The 23,914-nt window shown below is 42.4% G+C and overlaps 1 protein-coding gene and 1 non-coding gene across 3 annotated transcripts in view; both read right to left on the reverse strand.

Annotated features, from left to right (window-relative positions):
* AAK1 (AP2 associated kinase 1) overlaps positions 1–23,914 on the reverse strand; it is a 180,410-nt gene that overhangs the window by 50,355 nt on the left and 106,141 nt on the right. For both annotated transcript variants that reach the window (XM_030826869.1, XM_030826868.1), the window contains exons 6-12: positions 13,953–14,074; positions 12,544–12,625; positions 11,925–12,057; positions 9,124–9,227; positions 6,941–7,020; positions 2,772–2,926; positions 913–1,181 (exon numbers count right to left, since the gene is read on the reverse strand). In XM_030826869.1, the coding sequence (XP_030682729.1) occupies positions 913–1,181; positions 2,772–2,926; positions 6,941–7,020; positions 9,124–9,227; positions 11,925–12,057; positions 12,544–12,625; positions 13,953–14,074 (945 nt within the window). The remainder of the gene's footprint in view (positions 1–912; positions 1,182–2,771; positions 2,927–6,940; positions 7,021–9,123; positions 9,228–11,924; positions 12,058–12,543; positions 12,626–13,952; positions 14,075–23,914) is intronic.
* Positions 1,965–2,096, reverse strand: LOC115838458. Its single transcript, XR_004033484.1, has one exon. It is a non-coding gene; the product is annotated as a small nucleolar RNA SNORA36 family (small nucleolar RNA).

Genomic DNA, 23,914 nt, shown 5'->3' on the forward strand with positions numbered 1-23,914 from the left:
ACTCAGCTGGGATGATCACTTGAGAAAAGGAACTGGAGGTTGCAGTGAGCTATAACTGCACCACTTCACTCCAGTCTGGGAAACAGAGCAAGACCATATCTCCAAAAAAACAGATACACTCATCATTATAAAATGAATACATTCATAGTAAAAAATGTGAAAAAATATATGAAAAGATAATGGAAAACAATATAGACCAACTAAATACAATCTGTTAGTATTGGATACTAATTCAAACAAGCCAACTTAATTATGAGATATCAGAAACAGTTAAACACAATGGATATTTGATAATAAGAAACTTGTTATTTTTCCTCTCTTATGATAATGGTGTTACAGTTATATTAGAAAAGAGAAGGAAAAAAAGCAATCCTTAAAAAAAATAGTTTTTTTTTTTTTTTTTGAGACAGAGTCTCGCTCTTGTTGCCCAGGCTGGAGTGCAATGGCGTGATCTCGGCTCACCGAACCTCTGCCTCCTTGGGAAGCTTCTGCCTCGGCTTCCCAAGTAGCTGGGACTACAGGCTTGCGCCACCATGCCCAGCTAATTTTTGTGTTTTTAGTAGAGACGGGGTTTCATCATGTTGGCCAGGATGGTCTCAATCTCTTGACCTCGTGATCCACCTGCCTCAGCCTCCCAAAGTGCTGGGATTACAGGCGCGAGCCACTGCACCCAGCCAAAAAATAGCTCTTGTACTGATGTTCCTCAATCAGATGACAGATTCCTCATGGCCTGAGTAAAAAGGTGAAAGGAGTGTGAGTGATGGATCTGCTTCTCAATGCTTTAGTATCTACATCTATGAGAAACAGTGATGTAATGTTTAATGGCTCTCTGGGAAGATACCTTTACCTAGTGGGCCTTTTCACAGTCATGACTCAGATATGCAAGCAAGGGCCACACTCTGACCACCTTACCTGCTGAGTCTGGGCCTGCTGCTGCTGCTGGTAAAACGTGCCTGCCGGCTGCTGCTGTGGTGGCGGTGGCTGTTGCTGCTGCTGTTGCTGCTTGAGGAAGAGTTGCTGCTGGTGCTGGGGTGTGGCCTGGGCCTGAGTGGAAGGCGTCTGCTGTGGAGTGGGAGGAGCCTGTGGCTGCTTGGCCTGAGTTTGTGGCAGAGGCTGGCTGGGTGGGGCTTGGGGTTTTGGTTGGGGAACACTGGCTAAAAGGCCAGGCTGATTGCTGGATCCTGCAATGAGAATAAAGTCCATGTAAGGGTTCCAAATGCTTCCACACAAAAATGGCTTTCTGTCTTGCCAAAACAATTAATAGGGGGTGACAAGTATGCAGAGTATCCCAAGATTCATGTGCTCCTCACTGTCTTTCCACATGCTCTGTCCCACCTGGAATGTCTTTCTATCTTCTTGCTAAATTATGTGCTTCAAATTTTTCAAAACAAGGTTCAATATTGCCTCCTTAAGAAAGTCTTCCCTTATTAATCATCCCATTTAGTCAATCACAACTTTAGTTGGCATCCCAAGTGTCTACATATTCAACTGGCCTTTGGTATGTATGCACAAGCTTTGCCCCTCTTGGCATGCAGCATGACAAAATCATTCCCTGGTGTTTTACATGTAGCTTATCCCAGTCTGTATAAGTAGATGGCCACCAAATTCACCAAAAGCAGCTTCCCGGTAGGGTTCAGTTACTCGATATTTTGGATCAATCCTTTCAAAGCTCATTTCATTAGAAACAGGATGCCAAAACATGAAGGGGCATTAGATACTTCAAGAGACAAAGCATTAAAGAAACAATATTCTTCTGTGAATGTCAAAAGAGAGGAGTCTTATTTCTTTTTTTTTTTTTTCAGGCACGTATGAAAATAATTCAGTTTCTTTGTATCTCAGCCCATCAGACCCCAAACTTCCTAAAATTGAAAGTAACTTGTCTGCTAGTCCAAGCTCTTCAGCCTCTTCAGTCCTGTCTCTTCCAGGCATCTTTAACTGTTGATGTATTAGACCCAAGCAGGCATTTTTGTAGGCTGGGAGGCAAATGAATAAAATAATGTTTTCTACCCAATCATCTCCCCTAGCCCATTTCAATGTCCCAAAGTTTAATTAACAGGACAGGGAAGCTGCCCTGGACTGAACTCAGCACTTTGGAAGGGTCTTATTTTTTTAAAGGCAAAGGGAAATATATGAAATAAAGGGGGAGGATAAGGTTTCAAACTGCAAAAATCAGGGACAAGTCTAGAAAAAGTGACAACAGGCTTTAGTGGTTTTGGAGATCCATCTCAGAATTCAAGGAGGCCTCTCCTTTTGCCAGCCATTTGCCATACAATTTTTTTTTTTTTTTTTTTTTTTTTTTTAAACAGCGTTTCACTCTTGTCACCCAGGCTGGAGTGCAATGGCCCGGTCTTGGCTCGCTGCAACCTCTGCCTCCCAGGTTCAAGCGATTCTCCTGCCTTAGCCTCCCCAGTAGCTGGGATTACAGGTGCACACCACAATGCCTGGCTAATTTTTTGTATTTTTTGTATTTTTTTTTTTTTTTTGAAAAATGGGGTTTCATCCTGTTGGCTAGGCTGTTCTTGAAATCGAATTCCTGACCTCAGATGATTCACCCGCCTTGGACTCCCAAAGTGTTGGGATTACAGGCGTGAGCCACCACGCCTGGCCACTGCCATACAATTTCAATGGCAGCTTCCTCCTGTTCCTCAAGGAACACTGTTATCTCTATGTGCCTCTGGATTCCAATCCTAAAGCAAACCAGGCTTTCCCTTTCCTGTTGTCCAGAATAACAAAAGAGGTATATTGAGTTTCAAACCAATCTAGATACAAACCTGCAGCCTGAGGTGGGGGCTGAACAGTGGCCCTCTTCCGGGGTGTCAGGGCTGGCTGGATGGGAAGGATTCCTGGGTTCGGCTGAGTCTGCCCAGCTTTAGGCCTCTGGCGGGGTGCAATTGAAGTCTCTGTGGTGGGAATGGGATCTGTCAGTCTAGAAAGGGAAAAGAGAAAGGTTCATATTAAAGTATGGGAAAAATGGAAGGGGGTGGGCAGAGGACACAATGCTTCTGCTTCCACACTGACCCAAATCTTCCAGGTCTGTTTAATCGACGCTTCCCAAAGGATCTCCCACAGGATGCCATTGTTACTAGACCTTCTGAAAACAGGCTTGGTGGGCAAATACATTTTTAACACACTGATCAAAATATACTGAGTGGCTCTCCTTCTAGCAGAACTTTTCATGTGTGAATATGCAAGGAGAATCTCAAAAAGAATGCTATATAGAATGCATTCTCTTTGCATTCTCAAGCTTATTTCCTCTTGTGGCCCTTTAACTAGTACCTCCTAGGATTTCCCAAGATAACCTTTGGGTAATAATGCAAAGAGGGGTTTGAGGCACATGGTTTTCAGATGCAAAGAGAATTCAAACTTGGCTGCAACTAGCTGTCAAAGTGGTCTCTCTAAAATGAAAAGCATGCAGATGAGTGAATCCAACATGGGAACTGGAAGGAAAAAGTAAATAATTCAAGTCAAAGGGTTTACAAATGGGAAGTGTCACAGAAACTCCGTTTCTTTCAATATACATACTATCTTTTTTCCACAGTAACAAAAGTTTTAGCTGGGCACAGGGTCACCCAGAGTAAAAATCACATTGTCCAGTCTCTTTTGAAAATAGGTGTGAACCTGTTTCTAAGTCCTAGCATTACATGAGATGTAAGAAGATTATCATGCGGCAGTTTCCAGAAACCATAAAAAATAACTGGTTCAAGTCCTCTGTCTTCTTCTTTGACTATTCCTTGATCCTGCTGCTAGGAGCAGAGATGTTGCCATATTGATCCATGCAGTCATAGCTACACTGTAGGAATGGTGACGTGGTTAGCTTGAAGAAGTCTAGATCCCTGAGGGCCTCATGGAGCAGAACTGCCATGCTGCCCTTGGACTACTTACCTCCAGACTTTGTTTACTTGAGAGAAAAAAAATAAACATCTATCTTCTATACACAGCTGTCATTTTGGACTTTCTGTAATTCACAGCCAGATCGACACTTTCAAACTAATATAGGGAAGACTGCTTGCTCCCTGTGAGGGGTGCAGAAGCCCAGGTGCTAACTTCCACTCATTTACAGCCGTCCAGGCAGCTAGCTACTACTTAACTCAGATCAGAGTTGGCCGTCCTTTGAAACTCCACTTTACAGGGTATAACTGAGGTTAGGCCAAAATTAATAAGTTTCAAGAATATTTCCAAAGCATGTTTTGTCAAAATATTTCCAAAACTGCCTCCATGAATGTAAAACAGGAAGCAAAGCAGCTGGCCTCATGTCCCTCCCATGACATACCTCCAAGGTCCATCTGGGCCCAGAAACTTTGCACTGGCAACCTGTTAGAGGGATGCTCTTGTGCTGATTGGGGAAGTGGTGAGATAAAGGCTATCATATCTGGGGGGCTATAATTCGGGCAAGGGATGTGGGAAGAAAAATGGGACACATGCTGGAGAAAAGAAGAAAGGTGTAAGAAAGAAAAAGCTGGCCGGGTGTGGTGGCTCACGCCTTTAATCCCAGCACTCTGGGAGGCTGAGGCGGGTGGATCACTTGAGGTCAGGAGTTTGAGACCAGCCTGGTCAACATGGCAAAATGCCGTCTCTACTAAAAATACAAAAATTAGCCAGGTGTGGTAGCACGTGCCTGTAGTCCCAGCTACTCGGGAGGCTGAGGCTGAAGAATCGCTTGAACCCGGGAGGCAGAGGTTGCAATGAGCCGAGATCACGCCACTGCACTCCATCCTGGGTGACAGAGCAAGACTCCATCTCAAAAAAAAAGAGGAAAAAAAGAAAAAGCCAAGGGTGAGGGAGGTGAGCAGGCTTCTGTAGAAACCCAAACAGCAGAACCTCCGTGTTGATCGCCTCTTGAGGGGAACATATTAGAGCAATGGGATCTGGAGCCGAAGAAAACTATATTAGAGTTCTAGCTCCTCACTAAGTAACTGTGTGATAATGGGTATGTCACTTACCCTCTTTCAGCGTTGGGTCCTTTATGTGTAAAAGGGAAAAACACATATACCTACATCATAAGGCAGATGTGAACATCAAATGTATCAATAACTGTGAATCTGTTTTATTAATTGTAGAATGTCCAAAATATTAGTTTGTATGGACTTCAATGAGTATGTTTTGTGGAGTGGAGTGGGGAAAGGGATCATTGCTTAGCCTCTGCACATATCATGTTTGAGCCTAGTACAAGACAGCCATGAGCACAAAAGACTAAGCTACTTAAATCAGCCCCAAAACAACTTCCAAAGAGATGCGCATGGCAGAATTAGTGAAAGAAATGGACAGACTACAAAGTAACAAGTGTTGTTTGTTAAGCAAGTTTGCTACGTTTATTAAAAATCAGTCTCACTACTTTAGAGGCACATCTAAAATAACTTCATGTACACAGCAGGCATTTAATAAATATTAAAGAACTTTTTAAGATACAGATGTTATTTGACTGTTCTATTAAAATTCACATATTCCCACCAAGGGTACTTTGTTGACGCAGTTTGCTGCTAGCACTTACTCGCGATGGTGGCAGAAAAATGAGGAGTATAAATATCTCCTGCGCTACCTCTAGAATCTGCCATTTGGAAAGTGTGGCAGCCATGTGAAAGTGCTTTGTAGACCTTCATCTACAGGGAGCATAAAACCCCAATGCTCAGCTGCTGCATTCCCAAAATGCAGCACTAAATGCAGCACTGCTGTGGTGTTTGCCCTGGTGCCATGCTTCCCATAGGTTGCTGCCAGCCCTAACCTCCAACCCACAGGAATTCCTAGGAGATGAGGGACTATCTGCTGGCTGACTGGCACAAGGACCCCAACACCTTTGGTGAGTCTTACTTAAGTTGTGTGACAGTCTAGGTCACTTCCACCCATGCTTCTTCTCCCTCTGTCTGGGTCAGACTTGCATTGCCTTCTGATGGCGCTCCCAGCCTTTCCTGGCTCCCTCCCTGTTTTCTCTCACATGGGCATTTCCCCAAATAACATCTTTGTTTAATCCTCTTTTGGCATCTGCTTTTTGGAAGAACCTAGGTTGAATAGACTGTGATTAGCTAAGACCCAGAGAGTCTTCTGCTGTTCACTGACCTGGTGCTTTGACCCGCATTTTCCTAATGTGGTTGGAGCCATAGAAAGTAAGAAGGAAAGGGAGGTTGAGTGTTAGGGTGGTGAATGCAGCTAACCAAAAGTCAGGACACATGTTTAGGATATTTTTCACATTTTTTTTAAAAGAGATAGGGTCTCGCTGTATTGACCAGGCTGATCCCAAACTCCTGACCTCAAGTACTTCTCCTGCCTCGGCCTCCAGAGCAGTTGGCACCACAGGCACGTGCTACCATGCCTGCCTAATGTTTAGGATACTCTTGTACTAGCAACATTCTTTTTTGTTTTGTTTTGAGATGGAGTCTTGCTCTGTCACCCAGGCTACAGTGCAGTGGCGTGATCTCAGCTCACTGCAACCTCCACCTTCCAGGTTCAAGTGATTCTCCTGCCTCAGCCTCCTAAGCAGCTGGGACTACAGGCATGTGCCACCATACCTAGGTAATTTTTGTATTTTTAGTAGAGATGGGATTTTGTCATGTTGGCCAGGCTGGTCTTGAACTTCTGACCTCACGTGATCCACCCTCCTTGGCCCCCAAAGTGCTGGGATTATAGACCTGAGCCACCACGCCTGGCCGTACTAGCAATATTTAAAGTCTGCTATTGCCTCATCTCTGAATGCCCCTGAGCCTATTCCCATGCAAAGAAAACAGCTTCAGAGTTCTTGATTCTCTTTCAAATGTAGATCACAATATTTCATGATATTCCTTTTTGCATTCCCAAAGAACAGTTGCCGCCTAGGCAAGACAGAGCTTGCTTTCCTGATCTGTGCAGCTCCTGGTCACGACAGCATACGTAAGAGTCAAGAAACACAGGCATCCTTCCCTGCTGCTGTGGCAATCCAAGAAGGACATGTGTTCATGAAGGCATTTCTTACCTGGCCTTTGGCTGGGTCTTTTTTGCAGCTGCCTCACTGGCTTTCACTGGTTCAGGAAGCTTTGCAGGAATGGGAGAGTTCTATAGAATTGCAAACAAAACAGAACAAAAGGACATCACAGATTTCTTTGTTAAAGAATAAGCAGCCTGACTGGGACTGAGAGCTGATGGAAACACATTTTGAGATCTTCTGGAGCAGCTTCCAGGCCCTGAGCTCTGTCTGGTAAAGGGAAGGAAAGTTAACCAAATGCATATCAGACTCAGCCACAGTCAGGGAAGCAACGTATCTGAGAAGAGGAGAGAGTAGCTTGTGTGCAGCACACATTCCCAGATTATTCTCTACCTTCTGTACCATGGTGAGTCACTGGGGCTTGATCTCAGTACCCTTCTCCTCCTATAGCACAGCTTAGAAGTGATGCTATGAAAGGAATGGGAAGGAAATGTCTGTAGCTGGTATTATTCTGGATCCCAGACAGATCTTCGTTCGAGCTTATCAATGTGTCAAACCAGGGTGCACTTGGGTCTGCTAGTTAGAATGCTCAGAGAAAACCACAGCCACCTCTGTGTATGGCTGCTGAGCCAGTACCCCTTCCCAACATGTGAGGCACTACTCAGTCCACAAGCCAAGGAGAGTTCCTCTGGCTTGAAATCTGCACTATCCATCTAATAATGCCTCATGAGGGAGCACCAGCTAGCTGTCCCTAACCCTAAAACAAGTGCTTACCACTACTGAGTACCAAATGACATGAGACCTGTGAGGTGTACTTTTAAAAAACTAGCTACTAATCTGAATGCTTCCACTTAGATTTCACATTATTTAACTTTATGAATGGTAAAGTGGGACTACAAAAGAAGACAGCCATGTTTGGTTACTGCACAGTATCCCTCGTTTTAATCTGGAAAACCAACACACAATACTAGTCATAAAACTGGCCTTTCGGGAGGGTCCTCTCGCTTTCTTCATGTTTCCAGGTCAGGGGAGATTTTCTGCTAGAAAACTTCTAGCACTTCCTCTTCTTCAAGCATTCCTCTCCCAAAAGAGAAGAGTTGACTTCTGTGACTGATAAGACTGTGGAAAAACTGAGCTGGTCCAGTTTGCTGTTGCCCTCCTTCTTTTATAGAAGAGCCGGTCCCCCCGGAATCAGGTGTTTACATCTCAGTCATGTGGTTCTAATGCTAGGGAGCCTGAATGGTCAAGCTGCATCTTCTGACTCAAGCTTATTAGTAATAAAGCCAATATTCTGAGCTCCACCTGGATGAACCCCACATCTGATTCCAAATGTGAGAGTGAAAGAGGAGCAGCACCCTTAAGCCCCAGCAGCGAAATCAAAAGTTCATTATTGGAGGAACTAGCAAGAAAATTTCAGTTCAGAATCTATTTATTATAGCATCCATTAATAAAATATTTAAGAAAAATAGATCACAATATGACATGAAAACTATGCAAGGATTTTTAGTAGAGATGGGGTTTTGCCATGCTGGCCAGGCTGGTCTTGAACTCCTGACCTCAGGTGATCCATCCTCCTGGGCCTCCCAAAGTGCTGGGATTACAGACATGAGCCACCACGCCCAGCCGTACTAGCAACATTTGAAATCTGTAAAAAGGACATTTGCAAGCATTTTGCTCTGAAAACTGTGAGTGCAGAGTTTAGGATTACTAAATGTAGAAAACATTCTTATGGCCTGATGTGCTGGAAGGACACAGAAAGAGGGGTGTGAGTTATAAATGGCCAACAGCAGAAACAAAATCAAGAAAGCTCTGCTGCAAGGAAGGAGAACAGGGACAAGGGGTGTAGGTTCTAACAGGCATGGGAGCATGTCCAAGGCATTGCCTCGGGAAAGTAGCCCGCCTAATCGCCTCCAGGTGACTACAACAGGCATGTGGCTCTCAGAGAACTAGAAGAGTTGACAGACATGAAGTTGGTCAATCTTCATCCAAAGCGTCCAACTCCACCCCAGGGCATTTTTTTTGTTCAGTACAATTGCTTCAGTTTTATAATTAAATTCCATGGGAAAATTGGATTCCCTTTATGGCAACTGCTTCACAGTTAGCTTTACTTGAATACCCCCTAGTAGATAAAGCAAGGGACATCTAAATTCATTTAAACAGCTGATTAACACCCCAGGAACTCAAAATGGCAATTTGATAATGTTTACTCCCTTTAAATAGCACCATTTACGTACCTGTACATTTGGAATTGGGCACTCTTTCTTGAATAGCTTAAATGAGAAGTAGGACACCTGGTAAATATCTGGCCTTTTGTCAGGGTCTGGTTCCAACATATACCCTAAGGCAAAGATACGTGAATTTATTTAATAATATTCCAACAGTTATTACACTAGCTAGGAAGCATCATTCCTCTCTCTACTCCCAATGTTTTGTTTTTAAACTTTTATTTTTCATAGAAGTCAGACAGTATAATTAGCCCATTTTCTCTCCCTTAGAAAGAGAAGCTCTAATGTTCCTTAAATATTTAATATCCATAAGAAAATAAAATATGTGGATTGTAACAAAGATACTTAAAGTTCATATTCTATGCTTTGCACCAAAGGGACTCAAGCTCTCAATATGAAAGTTACCACCTTCATACTTGGATACCTAGGAGGTTACACTGTCTTACCACGGGCTTCCTTGGTTCATCTTATCTTACTAAACGAATGATTATTCTTAATAATTATAACCAAAACCCAAACTTCATGAATTTACTTATTATTCTTTTGTTGGAAATATTAGCTGGTTTCCAGATTAAAAGAAATTACAAAGTAACATATGCATATCTACTTTTCCTGTGATCTATAGATCACTTGTCTATTTCCAGGTCCTTTAAGCTTCTGCCTCCCTGAGGCCGGAAAAATCCTCAGTGGGAAAAAAAAAATATTTGAGAAGACCACAAACATACACATATATATGCAAACAACAACGCAAGGCAGCTGACTGCTTAAATAATAAAGTGAATGCTCTGGACACTAAGTTCAAAAAAGATCAGTGAGGCTGCAGCCTCGTGACTACCTTCCAGAAGAGGCAGAGGTTGAGGTGAACCTTGAAGGCAGGACAGAATTTAGTCAGCGGGGAAGCAGAGAAAAAGACATTCTAGTTGAGAGAACAGTCTGAGCAAAGAAGGACTTGGAGAAAGACAAGAGAATGCCTTGCTGCAAGTAAACAGAGGAGCCAGAAGGACAGGGTAGAGAAAAGGCTGAGTGGGTGGAATACAACCAGAATCAGAATCTTAAATGCCATGCTAAGAAGCTGAGCCCTACTGTGAGACCACTGGCAAGCCGCTAGAATTTCATAATCAGGGACATGAGAGATGGTGTTTTACAAGAGGAATCTTTTGGTGAGGGTGTGCTGGATGGATTGAAAGAGAGGAGAAAATCTGGTGACCAGTCCAACAGTAGAGGCATGAGCTGACAAGAGTCTGTATATACTATGGTGACAGTGATGTACGTATAAAGAATGTAATGAAAACAGTAGAAACTCCAAAAAAGGAATATGGCCGAGTAAATGATTGAACCTTTCCTCTCTCTTGCTAGCTGGATCCAAAGAAATCTTAAATTTCATTTTTCTAGGCTTCAATGGTGATACCACTGAGAGAAACTGAAAAGAGGACAGGGGAACTGGGTATTGAGGGTAAAAAGAAGGAAGGAGGGCTAATGATGATAAACTTAATTTTAGATCTGTGCGTTTAGGGTGATAGTGGAGTTGCCAAATGGTTTGCAAGCAGTTTGGGAAAGATGTCCATGGTATAGACATTCATAAAGTTGTTTTTCCCAATATGAATTTACTGCATAAATGTTTTAAAAAGTATCAAAAAATAATACTAGTCTAATATCAAAGTTGGCCATTTTCCCATATTTCCTACCAATCTCACTTATATACCTGGAGTTCTAACATGGATATAATGCTTTATCTCTTAAAACAATCCAACAATTATTAAATGTCATAATCCAGTCCTTTAAATATTCCTCCTTTTTTTGTTAATACATGGAAGAGGCTGATTGACAAAACTGGCACAATGGAATGGGCAGCAACTTAAAAGCTGTATCTATGTTAAGAGGATGAGTTACCTACATTTTCTCAGTTTCAGTTTCCTCATTTGCGTAATGGGAATAATTACACTTAATATATAAAGGATTTTAAGAATTAAATGAGGTATAAGTAAGCCCTCAACAAATGTCAGATGCTCCACCCACATTTGCTGCTTCTATTTTTTCCAGTGTATCCCCATGCAGGACCCAAACTGGGTTACTCAGGATTTGTAATCAATCCACAACAGTTAAAACTTAGATGTTAAGAGTCTTGACCAATGTGGAAGGATGATAAAAAATCTCTGCTCCTTTAGCATTTTAGCATAGGGGCTTTGTGCAAAGATTCTTCTTCTTTTTTTTTTTTAAAGATTACTTATTCTACCATCTGGTTAATGAATGTTAGTACATATGCTTGCTATGATGATACCAAATAGTGGGGAATCTTAAGACTATTTTTAAGAAAGCATTGAGTTTAGATGCATGTTATCAAAATCCAGTGATTAACCTAAATGAGAGGAAAAACCTGGTTCCATGGAGTTATATAGTCTTAATTATGTATTCACTCCAGTGAATGCACTGCAATCATTTTCATTTGAGTTGCTTCCAGTTTTGCAAAGATGAATTTCTTATCACTTGATATGAGTCAGCTGGACTCCTTTGGTACCGGAGCTTTCATAGAGACTGCAACAGAATATAGAAGCACTATACCGTTCCAGGCAGTTAGGATTTCTGCTTGAGTAGCTGGGCTCAGGTGTGAAACAGAACTTCAGATTTCTAGCAAAAAGACCCACCACTCTAACTAGACACTGTTACATTGTCTTTGAGTTCCCAATCATTATCAACTAATTTCTTTACCTTTGCATCTAACTCATTACTCCTGGAATCTAATCCCTTTATCCCCCAATTCATTCTTTGTGATTAGAAATAAAAATATGAAACTAGAAACTTAAAATACTTACTAATTAGGCAGTGCATGTCTTGAGAATATCGAGAATTATCAGGAATTGTGAAGTTTCCATCACAAATTGCCACCTGACTCTCCCCAAATGGCAAAGTGAAGTAGCATAATTTATACAACAAACATCCAAGAGCCTAAAAAAATAAAGATAGCAGATTGCTACTAGTGGTTTATTTATCATGACTCTAAATGGATCTAATGAGAAACTGGCACCATCCACATTTACTAGCAGATACAAAAACTATAGACAATTAATGTATTAGAAACATGAGTTTTAGAACCCAACACCACTGTTAGCAGCTGAGTCACATTATTTCTACCATTATTACCAAATCGTGCTCCAGTAAAGAATAAGTTATTTACCTGTTTTGCTCTTAAGAACCAGTAACATATACATGAAAAAAAATCTAAATAATTTTCAAAGAGCTTGGAAGTAATTTCCTTAATCATGCTTCAAGAAGCAGTGGCTGGTATTCTCACATCAAGAACAACCTTGAGAGGTAAGTAGACAATGATATGGCACAGTAGCCACCATGCTATAGTGCTGTGTGCATTAACCTTAGGAATTTACAGTCAAGACTGCTGCTATCTGGGGTATGGATAGGTTACTTGACACCTACCCAAATGTCTGCCTTCGTAGTGATGATTTTGCCACTGTACAGGTTGACCATTTCTGGTGCTCGATAGGACAGCGTTGTGTATCTACAATCAAGAGATTCATTTTTTATCAAATATGTCAATACTATAATTAAAAACCAGGAGCAGCAGAAATACTTTTTTTTCCTTTTACATTAACAGAATCCCTGGGAGCAATCTGCAGAAGAGAGTATGAAATATTAGTACAGATAAAATGAAAAGCTGTCCTTGGTACAATCAAAGCATCACACCAAGGCCCTCTGGCAGCAGCCCTTCTAGTCTAAGAACATGTGGGGACTCAGACACTAATGCATTAAATAAATTCTAAAAGCAACTTTTCTTGGGTCCTCAAATGACAAAATCTTCTCTTATAAATTCTTATTCTGATACTATATTTTGTCAATTTGTTGCTTTAAAAACGGCCTTTATATGTGGCTCAGCACAGAGATGTAATACTGACTGTGGTACTCTGGAGAAGAGCAGAAAGTGGGCCCTGGCTGGGGTGAGGAGTGGGTGGAATCAAGAGCCCTTCATCTTTGCTCCTGGAATCAGGCTGAAATAATAGTTTTATCTCTTGCTCCAGTAAAAAGTAGTATAAGCACGTCCTCAAAGTGAGTGTCTTGGTGTTACCAAGCATGTGATTTATGCTGCTTTAGTCTCCAGATCCCAGATGGGACAGGTCTAGGCATCCCTCAGGGCCTTGGGTGGATCAGAGTCTTCTTGACCCAGACATGGTTGTCTGGGGTGATGCATGAAACGACAGAGAAGATCAGGATGTAGGTGTGCAGGCTAGATTGTTGACTTATTAGTAGTAATAGTGAGTGCTGTTGCCTGTAAAAAATCCAACATTGTGGACATGAGGAGAAAATGGGTCAGGCTCTTATTGGAGTCACAAATCTAAAGAAGCTTTTTCTCGTGAAAGTCTGTGATTCAGTATCTGCAGAGACTTTAATAACCTACTCACCATTATTTCCACTTAGATTGCCTTATGAGCAGGAAGGAAGGAGCAATTTAGGGTTCAGTAGAAAGCACATCTGTTTGACTGATAATGTCATGGTTGTTGTGATCATACTTAAAAACATCCTAGTACTTTTACGGTGTGTGCACCTCTCAGCTTTTTATAGACTCGGTGACATCATAAATCAAAACATCTATGTACAATGACCACAAGACCACTGATAAAGAGCTCTAAGAGTCCTTCCTTTTACTCTGATGTATGCTTGTAAACCCCTTTCTTATTCTTCACCAAGCCAACTGTGAACGTGATGTTCTGAGATGAAGGACAACTGACTATCACCATTCTCTCCCCACCCTGACCTTCTCATCCATAGGCTGAAAGTAAAGTTGCTCATCTGATTGTGGACAAAACTCCAAGAAAGGAGAAAAAGCTTACTTCTTAATCTCATCTTCTACTGCATTGACTCCCTCAGTTTGTGGATTCTGGAATTTGTTGGTGGCACTTCCAAAGTCACACAGGACATAGTGGCCTCGGTCATGCAAGAGGATGTTTTCAACCTGAAAAACATTCCCCAACCACCCATTCCAAGATATCATTTAGTAATGCACGTGAAAATTTGGTTTCACAGTCACATAAATAAACATTTTATTTCTGGCAGTCTCATTAATGTGCACAGGAAAGTTATTCCTCTCCAAGTATCTCAACAGGGGTCATCCCAAGTGGAACACAGGAGATGTAGTGTAACAGGGAAAAGTGGGTGGAGAGGGCAAAAAGAGGAAACTCCATGGTGGGGGATGCAAGAGTGCCATTTTTGTAAATTTCAGCCGCATTTCTCACCTCTGCAGAAACCGTCCTCATATTTTCAAGCCTCTGACCTGTGCCTTTGCTCTTGCTCTTCTTTTAGGCCAGGATGCCCTCCACAATCCCCACCTCCTTAGCCAACTATCAAAATCTCATTTCAAACCCCAGTTCAAATGCCATGTCCTTTTTGAAACTTTCAGGCTCCCAATCAGATAAAATGTCACTCTTTCCCTATTGTCCTTCAGTATTTCATTCTCTCATGATGTGAATTACTTCACTTGGACCTTGTAAGTACTTATATAAATGTCTTTACTACACTAGGTTAGGATATTCAGAATTAATATTGTTTATATTTCAGTTACTTCTCCATGTGATACAATGCCTGGGGATAAATGGGCACTTTTCCTGTTAATGTAGTGCCCTAATTTTTTAAATAAATGAATTCTTTGGGCAGTGAGTTAGGAGTTCTAGGCAGCAGGGAGCTTATAAAGCCCCAAATCTAGAGAAATCCCTGGTATCAAAGAACTCCACCAATGAAATGACAACTCCAAAACAGTGGGCACTATGTACTCAAGGTGTACTGATTTTGGGTCTAGGTGAACTGAGCTGACTAGTATGCTGGAGGACAGACCTGGCTATGTGTGGGCAGTAAAATGGCAGCCAAAAAATCTTGTTAGGCCATTAAGACTGTAGTCTCCATTGTCTTTTGTCTTCAGGCTTCCAAAGACTGACCGCCTTTGGAAAACAAAGGCAAGAGTAGACTATAAAATAGTCTACTCTTAAAGATAAGCATCTTCTTGTAATCATATTCTTGGTCTTCTCTACCTAGTGCCTAACACAATGCTTGGTATAAAAAATGTATGTTGAATGGAATAAACCAAAAAACACTGTGTATGTGTGTGCAAACCTGGTGTGTCAGGTACAAGACAGGAGCCACCAAATATCCAGGCCGTACTACTGTACTACTACTGATTCTTTTAAAAACAACTGGTCAATTATAATAGTCTCTAATTTCTATACTTGTTTCTATACTTTCTTTTAATTCTTCTAAGAATTACATTAAGTATATTTTATAGTCTGTATCTGTCAATTCCAATATTTGAAGTCTCTGATGCCAACTGATTCTGCAGTTTATTGTTTCTTACTCCTACTAAACCTTGCTTATGGTGGTGTTGTGAGGAGTTTTTTTGTTTTTGTTAACTTATGTTCCTTGGAATTTAATCTGTAAAAAGCTTGTAAGATCTGGGTTTAAAGTCTATTGTTCTTCCAGAGAGGATATACTGGTGTAGCTGGGGGCACTACTACCCTGGAATCACTTTAATCTATAATTTTGACCTTGGAATTTCCAGCCACATAGGTAGTTTGAACTACAGCTATCAACCTGCACAGGTATGTTCTATGATGAACAATTCTTAAGCATAGGGTTATGAAAGATTAGGAGAGATTCATTCCTTTGAGATAAGGCTGAGGCACGCAAATATTTCCATCATCTATGTCTTTTTTATAAAGCTCACCAGTTTAATTTATTTACACAAAGTGACACAGTCAAGCTTCCTGAGCATATACACACTTTAGGAATTTAACATAATTCCAACAAAACAACGCTAATGTTTTCAATCTAATTTAGAGGTTATAAAAATAACAGCCATCATTTTCTGAGCTTTATTACTGCCAGTACTACTGTACTCAGCATTTTACATGGATTATCCCACTACATCCTTATAATCCCAATATGATTATTATCCTTCTCTCACAGATGGAGAAAATGAGGCTCAGAGTGATTAAGTCACTTGATAAATGTCACACAGCTAATAGTTGGTACAGCTGGGAAGTGAACCTAAACAACCTCACTCTAGAAAGGATAGGCAATTATATTCCTGCTACAGGAAGCAGGTTAGAAGCAGAGCAATTACTCAAGGCCCCCATCCTTACTTCCAACTATAGTAGGGGAGACGATACTTCTCTAATGCATTGGGTGCAAGCTTAAGGACAGGACTTTCTTGGTGCTTTATGTTCAGAAATGCCCCTACAATAGAAATCTAGTTAATAAGGAACCAAGTGTCTAAACACTAGCCAGGCTGATTTGTTCCATGTCTCCTAGGCATTCCATACACAAACTAATTTGTCCTTTTATTCAATTGCTCCTTTTATTCAACTGTTCACTCCCCACTCCAGTTGTAACTCCTCAGAAAAACCTTTCACAACCAGTTCACAAAATCTACAGAATTTACTGTCAATAGGAGAGGCTGCCAAAGGCCTTCAGGCCAAATCAAACCATGCCCACTTTTTACTTACCCTAAAGTTTATGGCTGCTTTTGAGCTCTGACAGCAGAGTGAGCAGTTATGACAGACTTAAAATATTTATTATCTGGCCCTTTGTAAATAAATTTTGCCAATCTTTGGTAGGTAATAATCACTCACAATCATTTACAATTTGGCAGTGTTTCTTTCACTGTGAGTTGGTATTTAACTTCTTATGTATTTACGCTTGCCTTCCCAAGTAAGAATACAAAACTTTAGAGAAAAGGGCACTGTGTTATGCCTATGCATCTCCCATAACACCTTGTCCAGTGCTGTACACACGCCAGAGACCCTCAAATGTTGTCGATGAAATCACTTATTCAGCATCATTCAGCAACCATCTTCCTCCTCGGCCTCAGGCACCTGGCAGGGCTCATACAAAACCATGCTTCTCCTATTGTATGTGTGCACTCCCTTTCTGAATCAGTTTCTACACTTCTAATGCTGGAATGTACATCTAGAAAAGCTGTTATACCATACATTTATCAAAGAAACATGTTTCACACAAAGGATAAATGCTTGAGGTGGTAGATACCCTACTCATCCTGATGTGATTATTACACATTGCATGCCAGTATCAAAATGTCTCACATAACTCCTATATACACCCATTATGTACCCACAAAAATTAAAAACTAAAAAACAAAAGAAACATGTTTCAACTCCTACTATATGCCAAGAACTTTTCTAGGTTCTAAGGATAAGGCTGTGAACACAACAAAGTCTATCCTCTCACAGAGCTTACAGTTCAACTGGGGATAAGAAGAAAATAATTATACTTGCCTCGTAGTGATAAATATTATGACAAGAATGCAGCAGGTGAATGTATGTAAGGTGAAGAGGAATGCTATTTTAAATAGTATAGTCAGGGAAGGTCTCTCTGAGGGGAACAGAGACCTGGATGAAGAAAGAGCAGCCATGTGCCATCTGGGGGAAGAGCATTCCAAGCAGAAAACAGTAGCACAAAGGCCCTGAGATGGGAGTGTGCCTAAAGGGTCTGAGACACAGAGGCAGGCCACTGTGGCTGGAATAGTACTGTGCATGGCACCGGTACTGCAAAGAAAGCTGAAAACATGGGAAAGGACCTATTATGAACCAGTGCTGTCAGGAAAGGGGAGACAAGATAATGTGGAGCCATGGAGGAAGTGAAGGACTTACAAAAGTGAAACTAATAACAGGAAAAAAGCATAGAAACTGGAGTGATAATAACAGTAGCAACTAAACAGCACTTACTAAGTGCCAGACCCTGCTCCACGCACTTCTACCTAGAGTATTTCATATAATCCTTACAAAGCCTTATTGTCTCTCTTAATAGATTAGAAAAAAGAGGCCAGAGAAGTTACCTAACTTGTCTGAGGTCACAGGATATAGGGCAGGATTTAGGCTCAGGCCACCGGACTGCCAGGACCACACCCTCACCCACCGTGCTGATGTGCACTGTGCAATTAAGGGGGATGGACAGTTGAGATTGGCGAGGAGGGAGGAAGGAGAAAGGGAGAGGATGAGAGAAGCACACAGACAGCAGACTGAGGAAGGGCACTCGGGCACCATTCAGCATTTTTCTCAGGTCAGCAGCACATGAAGACAGCCATTTTATGAAAATTAGCTTGGCAAAATTGAGGGAGAAGAAAAGAAGGAAGGCAAAAGGGCAGGTACAACAGTCTGGGTATGAGATGACTAGGGCAGGGTATAGAGAAAAACCAACAGGGATGGAAAGGGGTAAGCAGGTGTGGACAGATTATGTGAGATTAAGAAGGTAGAAAACCAACTAGACAGTCATACACCACCTTCTGAAAGCTTCAGAGAATTTGCATAGGGACTTTGTTTTTGGCAAAGTCCCTTAGGGTGAAGCTCAAGATTGGTTACCACTGCTTACAATCCCAAACCTTTCCATTCTTTGAGAAACCATTCTCTGGAAACCATTCTTTGAGAGTGCGATGCTGCTGACCCCATTTCCCAGCCTCTCAGCTTAAGAGTGCAATTGAAGTTGTCACTGTCAAACTCTGCTTACAGCTTTAGCAAAAGGCTCTAAGAGGCTACTTCCTACTGACCTCTTCATCTCAATATTATTCCAAACAGGTACGGCATTAGGCATTTCAGTCAAAAAATGTATTGCCACTGCAAAATCTGAAGGATTAGATGAATGCAGGTTTTCAAACTTGTGTTTCTAAAAATGGGACAAGAATCTTCATCCTATTATACTTCATGAGATCAAAATCTCTATTCTAACAAAAGAGGAGACATCTATGACTCTTTCGACATGAATGTGCGTGTTAAGCCTTAACCCTTTCTTCTCCTTTCTTAAGTGCTTGGATAAATAGCATGGTATAATACAACAAAATAAAACGGGAGTGAAAAACCGTGGTCTCCATTCTGGTTTGATCACTCAACTACCTGTGCAGGTCACAGCCTTTCTGTGCGGAGGTTTCCTCACTGGTAAAGAAGAGGGCTGGCTTAGGTGACCTTCCCAGATCTACAACACCATGAACTGCAATACTGATCTTTATCTTTCTCAGAGAAATGAAAATTTAAAATGGGAAAAATGATTAAAGTGTTAAAATAATGTATTAGAGGAGAGATCTTCAATATAGAACAGCACTTCTGCTATGGTTATTTTTAGAACATAAGCTGCTTAAGGACAGGGACCACTTTCAGTTTATTTCCTCTGTCACTGGAAAGAAAGACTGCACAGACAGTAGGGAGGGCAAGGGGACTTTCCTCAGTTCTGCATGTGAACCAGCAGACCCATAGGCAGAGTGGCGCTGGCTCCACAAGGCCCGAGGTAGGCCTGGCCGGCGCTCTTTCCCTCATCCTAGTAACTTTTATTCACAGTGGCACCTTCTCACCAAATGGAAATCCTGCTCACAGAGAAGCAACTAGTATTTTCTCTGGAAAATAGGAAAATAGAGAACTCTTTGGCCCTGACTACTGCTAGGACTGTGGTGGCTGGTTCCCACAGTGACATGGAGCTCAGAGTGGCTGAGACTATGTGATGCAATGACAGAGCCAGGGTGAACAGGAGCACTTGGGGAAGCTGCAGGTGCAGCAGGCAACTGTAACTGCCCACCATGGACATAGTAGCAGACAGCAATAAAATCTAACGTGCTAATGAAAGCATCTAGATGGCATCGAGTGTAAGATCTGGGAAGTCAATGACTAAAAACAACAGCGACTAGGACTTCTCTGCAACAATCACAATCCAGGCCTCTTCCCATGGTCCCTGTATCCAAGGTAGAGAAGAAAGAGTCTCCTGAACCACACTGAACAAATTGGCAGCATGCCTGATGATCTTCAATATTGATGAAAACACAACCACAGAGTCCAATATAATCAGCTCTCCTTATCTGCAGGTTTCACATCTCCCTCCATGCAACCAACCATGCATCAAAACCCACAGATAAGGGGGACAACTGTGTGTATTCTTCATCCACAGATGGTTGAATCTGCAGATGTGGAACATCAGATACAGAAGGCCAACTACTGTGTGTCCAGCATTGAGCTGCCTCCCTCTTAGGAGCACTGAGGTGCAAGGGGTAAAGCACTAAGGGCTGGCTGGGGAACGGAGCCTGGTAACCTCACTCAGCCTTTCATTCCACTGTGCTCCGCATTCCCCTGCTGAAACATCTCGTGGGCTGTTCAGTGCAGTGAAGGAAGAGGCTGGGGCCTGCTGCCTTAGCCCTCCCACCCACCTACTCAGCATCCCAGGCAAGACACTGAGCTCTGTCTCCAGGGCCCCATCACTGGGTGATGCTGACCCAGCACCTCACTGTAGCACGAGTAATGTCACCAGGCAGTGCTATCCTGGTAACTACGTAAGCTGGACAGGTGTTATTTACTGGTAATGACATGACTATCATTCAGGCTTTATTTAATCCATTAAGTGTGGCCGGGCGCGGTGGCTCAAGCCTGTAATCCCAGCACTTTGGGAGGCCGAGGCGGGTGGATCACAAGGTCAGGAGATCGAGACCATCCTGGCTAACATGGTGAAACCCCGTCTCTACTAAAAATACTAAAAATTAGCTGGGTGTGGTGGCGGGTGCCTGTAGTCCCAGCTACGTGGGAGGCTGAGGCAGAAGAATGGCGTGAACCTGGGAGGCGGAGCTTGCAGTGAGCCGAGATTGTGCCACTGCACTCCAGCCTGGGCGACAGAGCCAGAATCCATCTCAAAAAAAAAAAAAAAAAAAATCCATTAAGTGTTTAAAAATTAATATAAAGAGGGCTGGGCATGGTGGCCCATGCTTGTAATCCCAGCACTTTGGGAGGCCAAGGCAGGCAGATCATTTGAGGTCAAGAGTTCAAGACCAGTCTTGCCAACATGGTGAAACCCCGTCTCTACTAAAAATACAAAAATTAGCCACACGTGGTGGCGGCCACCAGTAATCCCAGCTACTCAGGAGGCTGAGGCATGAGAATCGTTTGAACCTGGGAGGTGACAGGTGTAGTGAGCCGAGAGTGTGCCACTGCACTACAGCCTGGGCAAGAGAGCAAGACTTCATCACAAAAAGAACCAAAAAACAAAGTTAATATAAAGGAAGACTCTGAGAACATGGGAATATTACTTTCTAAAAGGATCCTCTGTGTCCCTCTGCCTCTTTCCCTTGTCCTCACCTCTGAGCCCTTTCAGGCATTTACCATGCCAGGGATGTACCTAGAGATTGACAAGCACTCCCTCATTCAACCTCACCACCACCCTAACAGGGCAGGCGTTGTTAGCTCCACTTTACAGATGACAAAACTCAGGCTCGGAGAGGCTAGTGATTTGAGAAGAAAGCCAAGGAGCCTGGGAAGGAGGAGCTGGGGAGAAGACACTGTCATAGAGGTCAAGGGAGAAACAGTCACAAAGGAGCCAGAAGCCACAGGGGGAATAAGACAGGGACTGGAAAATGCCCTCTGCATTTGGCAATACAGAAGAAGCTGCCTAGGCTCAACTCTCACAGCACTTGTAATTCCGTCAGTATCAGTCACACGGTGGTGCAGAGTCAGAGTTCACAGGATGAACTCTAACCCCATTTGACATGGAAGGGGTGCAGAACGGGGCTACAGAGAGGCACAAGGGCACATGGATCATAAGAGCAGTGCCTACCAGACACATTTCTCCCCTATTTCTATGCCTCTCACACTCTTCTCCAAGGCAGGTAGCAAGGCCAGGGGTCAGGTCCTTAAGTTTTGGTACCACTGCCTGTTCTGAAATACATGCTAACAGGATTTAAACAAAAATTTTACTCATTGTTAAAGGCAACTAGGAATAGTGTCAATACATATTCAGAGCAATGCCTGCGGTCACTCTAGCCTGGTCTGCAACTGGCCCAACACTGGAGCCCCGACCCACCTTCTCATCCCCACACACCTTGCTATTCCCTTCTGCAGGCAGCCCTCTGGCTCTGCTCTCTGCCCAGAATGTTCTTCATCCTCTCTGTGACCACTTATTTCCTGTCGGGCCTTCAAAATCCTGCTTTTCCAGAAAATTCCAATCACCAATGCCTGATCTCACTATCTGGCCATACATTAAGCCCCTTGATTATCTTCTATTCATCATTTTCTTCTACAGAGTTTTGTATTTCATCTATTTCTGTTTCAAGTCTAAATATTTCATTGACATCTTCTTACCAACAATACTTTGAATATCTTGAGGGTAGGAACAATGTTATATTTGTCCTATCCCCACAGAATTATGTACTTGTACTATGCTAAGGTTATAATAAATATTCAACAACATGCATTCCCCGCCCCCCTCGCCTTTTTTTTTTTGAGACAGTCTCGCTCTGTCACCCAGGCTGGAGTGTAGTGGCACAATCTCAGCTCACTGCAACCTCCGCCTCCTGGGTTCAAGCAATTCTCCTGCCTCAGCCTCCTAAGTAGCTGGGATTACAGGTGCCAGCCACCACACCCAGCTAATTTTTTGTATTTAGTAGAGATGGGGTTTCACCATGTTGACCAGGCTGGTCTCAAACTCCTGACCACAGGTGATCTACCTGCCTCAGCCTCCCAAAGTGCTGGGATTACAGGCATGAGCCACCACGCCTGGCCACATTCCTCTATTTCTACTCAGAAAAAAAGCACTGATTGTGGGCAGAGGTACACTAGAGAAAGCTATCTAAGCCTTTGGGAGGTATATACTCATTCTCCTGTAAGCTAACTGCCTTAATATAGAAATGCCAGGATGCACCACTTCATACCCACTAGGATGGCTAACACAAAAAAGGTCAATAACAAGTGTTGGTAAAGATGCGGAGAAACTGGAACCTTCACGTATTGCCACTGGATGTAAAATAGTGTAGCTACTTTGGAAAACAGTTTGAAGGATCCTCAAAAAGTTAAACACAGAGCTACTATATGACCCAGCAATCTACCCCTACGTATATACCTATAAGAATTCAAAACATATGTCCACACAAAAACTGGTACATGAATGTTCATAGCAGCGTTATTATTCATAATAGCCAAAAAGTGAAAACAACTCGAATGTTCATCAGTGAATGAATGGATAAACAAAATGTGGTACATCCATACAACAGAATATTATGAAACTATGAAAATGAAGTACTGATACATACTACAACATTGACGAACCTTGAAAACATTATGCTAAGTGAAAAAGTCAGACAGAAGGGGTCATATATTATGATCCCATTTATATGAAATGTTCAGAACATGAAAATACAGAGACAGAAAGTAGATTAGGGGTTGCCAGGGCAGAGGGAAAGGGGAGAGAGAATAGGGACTGCTAATGGATACATGGTTTCTTTTGGGGATGATGAAATGTTCTGGAATTAGATAGTAGTATACTAAAAACTGCTGAATTTTATACTTTTTTTTTTTTTTGAGGCAGAGTCTCGCTCTGTTGCCCAGGCTGGAGTGCAGTGGCGTGATCTCCACTCACCGCAACCCCTGCCTCCCAGATGCAAGTGATTCTCATGCCTCCGCCTCCTGAGTACCTGGGACTATAGGCATGCGCTACCATGCCCGGCAAAGTTTTGTATTTTTAGTAGAGACGGGGTTTCACCATGTTGGCCAGGCTGGTCTCGAACTCCTGATCTCAAGTGATCTGCCTGCCTTGGCCTCCCGAAGTGCTGGGATTATAGGCATGAGCCACCACGCCTGGCCTGAATTATATACTTAAAAGGAGTAAATTTTATAGTATGTGAACTATGTCTCAATTTTTTAAAAACAGTTAAGAAATAAAAGAAATGCAGGTATGCTGCTTTATCCCAAAACCTTTAGAGTATACAAAAACCACCCAGTGTTCTTATTAAGATATGGCTTCTTGGGCTTCCCTGATGTCATTACCAAAATTT

The sequence above is a fragment of the Nomascus leucogenys genome, chromosome 14 (genome assembly GCF_006542625.1).
Source record: "Nomascus leucogenys isolate Asia chromosome 14, Asia_NLE_v1, whole genome shotgun sequence".
NCBI classification, from domain to species: Eukaryota; Metazoa; Chordata; class Mammalia; order Primates; family Hylobatidae; genus Nomascus; species Nomascus leucogenys.